General features: G+C 46.9%; 1 protein-coding gene across 1 annotated transcript; it reads right to left on the reverse strand.

The window, feature by feature from the left end:
- Positions 1-5: 5 nt before the first annotated feature.
- Positions 6-886, reverse strand: LOC109509186 (regulator of G-protein signaling 5-like; the record flags this gene model as incomplete). The annotated part of the gene is made up of 4 exons (XM_019859074.1): positions 840-886; positions 521-604; positions 369-430; positions 6-235 (listed from the first exon to the last, which is right to left on the reverse strand). Coding segments are annotated over exons 1-4 (420 nt in total), but the record flags the coding sequence as incomplete, so codon positions are not given.
- Between the last annotated feature and the right edge of the window lie 6 nt (positions 887-892).

The raw sequence follows: 892 nt of genomic DNA on the forward strand, positions 1-892 counted from the left end.
ACTTTGTATCCAGTGGTGGTGGTTGTAAAGTGCCCGAGAAATACACTCGAGTGGAGTAGTTGAGTTACCTCGCGCGGGGCGTCGCTGCTGATGAATTCATTGTAGATTTTCTGGGCTTTCGCGGGTAGTTTGGCGCGACATTTGGTACTCCTGTAATCTTCGCACGCAAAGTAGAAGGCAATGTTCTCCTCGCTGAATTCGGATAATAAGAACGCAGTGAAAGCGCACAATCCGCCTGGTGGAAAAAAGGAGAGGAAATTCAATGACGACGGGCACAAAATGCATTGCTTTCATTGGCTCGATATTTTTTTTCTTTTAAAATGTCGAAACTGCTGAGCACGCGGGGTAAGGATATACAATGTACGTACATTTGCTCGACAGGAGCTGTTCAAATGATCCTTTCCACCTCAGGCATTCCTCCAGCGTTGGCCTAAAACAAACGGCGCATTGTTAGATTTCACCAAATTGCACAACAAGCGACGCAGACTTGACGAGACGGGCCGTCATCTTGCGCTCTTACTTGTTTCTCCCCATTTTACAGCTGAACGGACTCCATTCTGACTTGTGCAAAATGTTTCCCAGCCTTGCTTTCAGCTCTTTGACCCTGCGGAGAGAAAAGAATCCAAGGTCGGACGGAGTTGGTATGCGACCTTGAGTGCGTCTTGCAGCTCAGAGCCATCATTTGTCATCCATGCGAATGAATCCGAACCTCAAACCTATTTTTCGCCTGCACAGTGACAGTCAAGAATAATATTCATAGATGGAGGTAAACATAAACAAAACAGCAGTTTCCAGTGGCTTGCTTTGTCATCCATCCATTTTCATGAAGCTCTGTGTACCTTTCCAAGCAGCACGTCGGCATCGATGCTCGTCCTTTACACATACTGGCAGG

The sequence above is a fragment of the Hippocampus comes genome, unplaced genomic scaffold, assembly GCF_001891065.2.
Source record: "Hippocampus comes isolate QL1 unplaced genomic scaffold, H_comes_QL1_v1.1 C16802220, whole genome shotgun sequence".
NCBI lineage: Eukaryota > Metazoa > Chordata > Actinopteri > Syngnathiformes > Syngnathidae > Hippocampus > Hippocampus comes.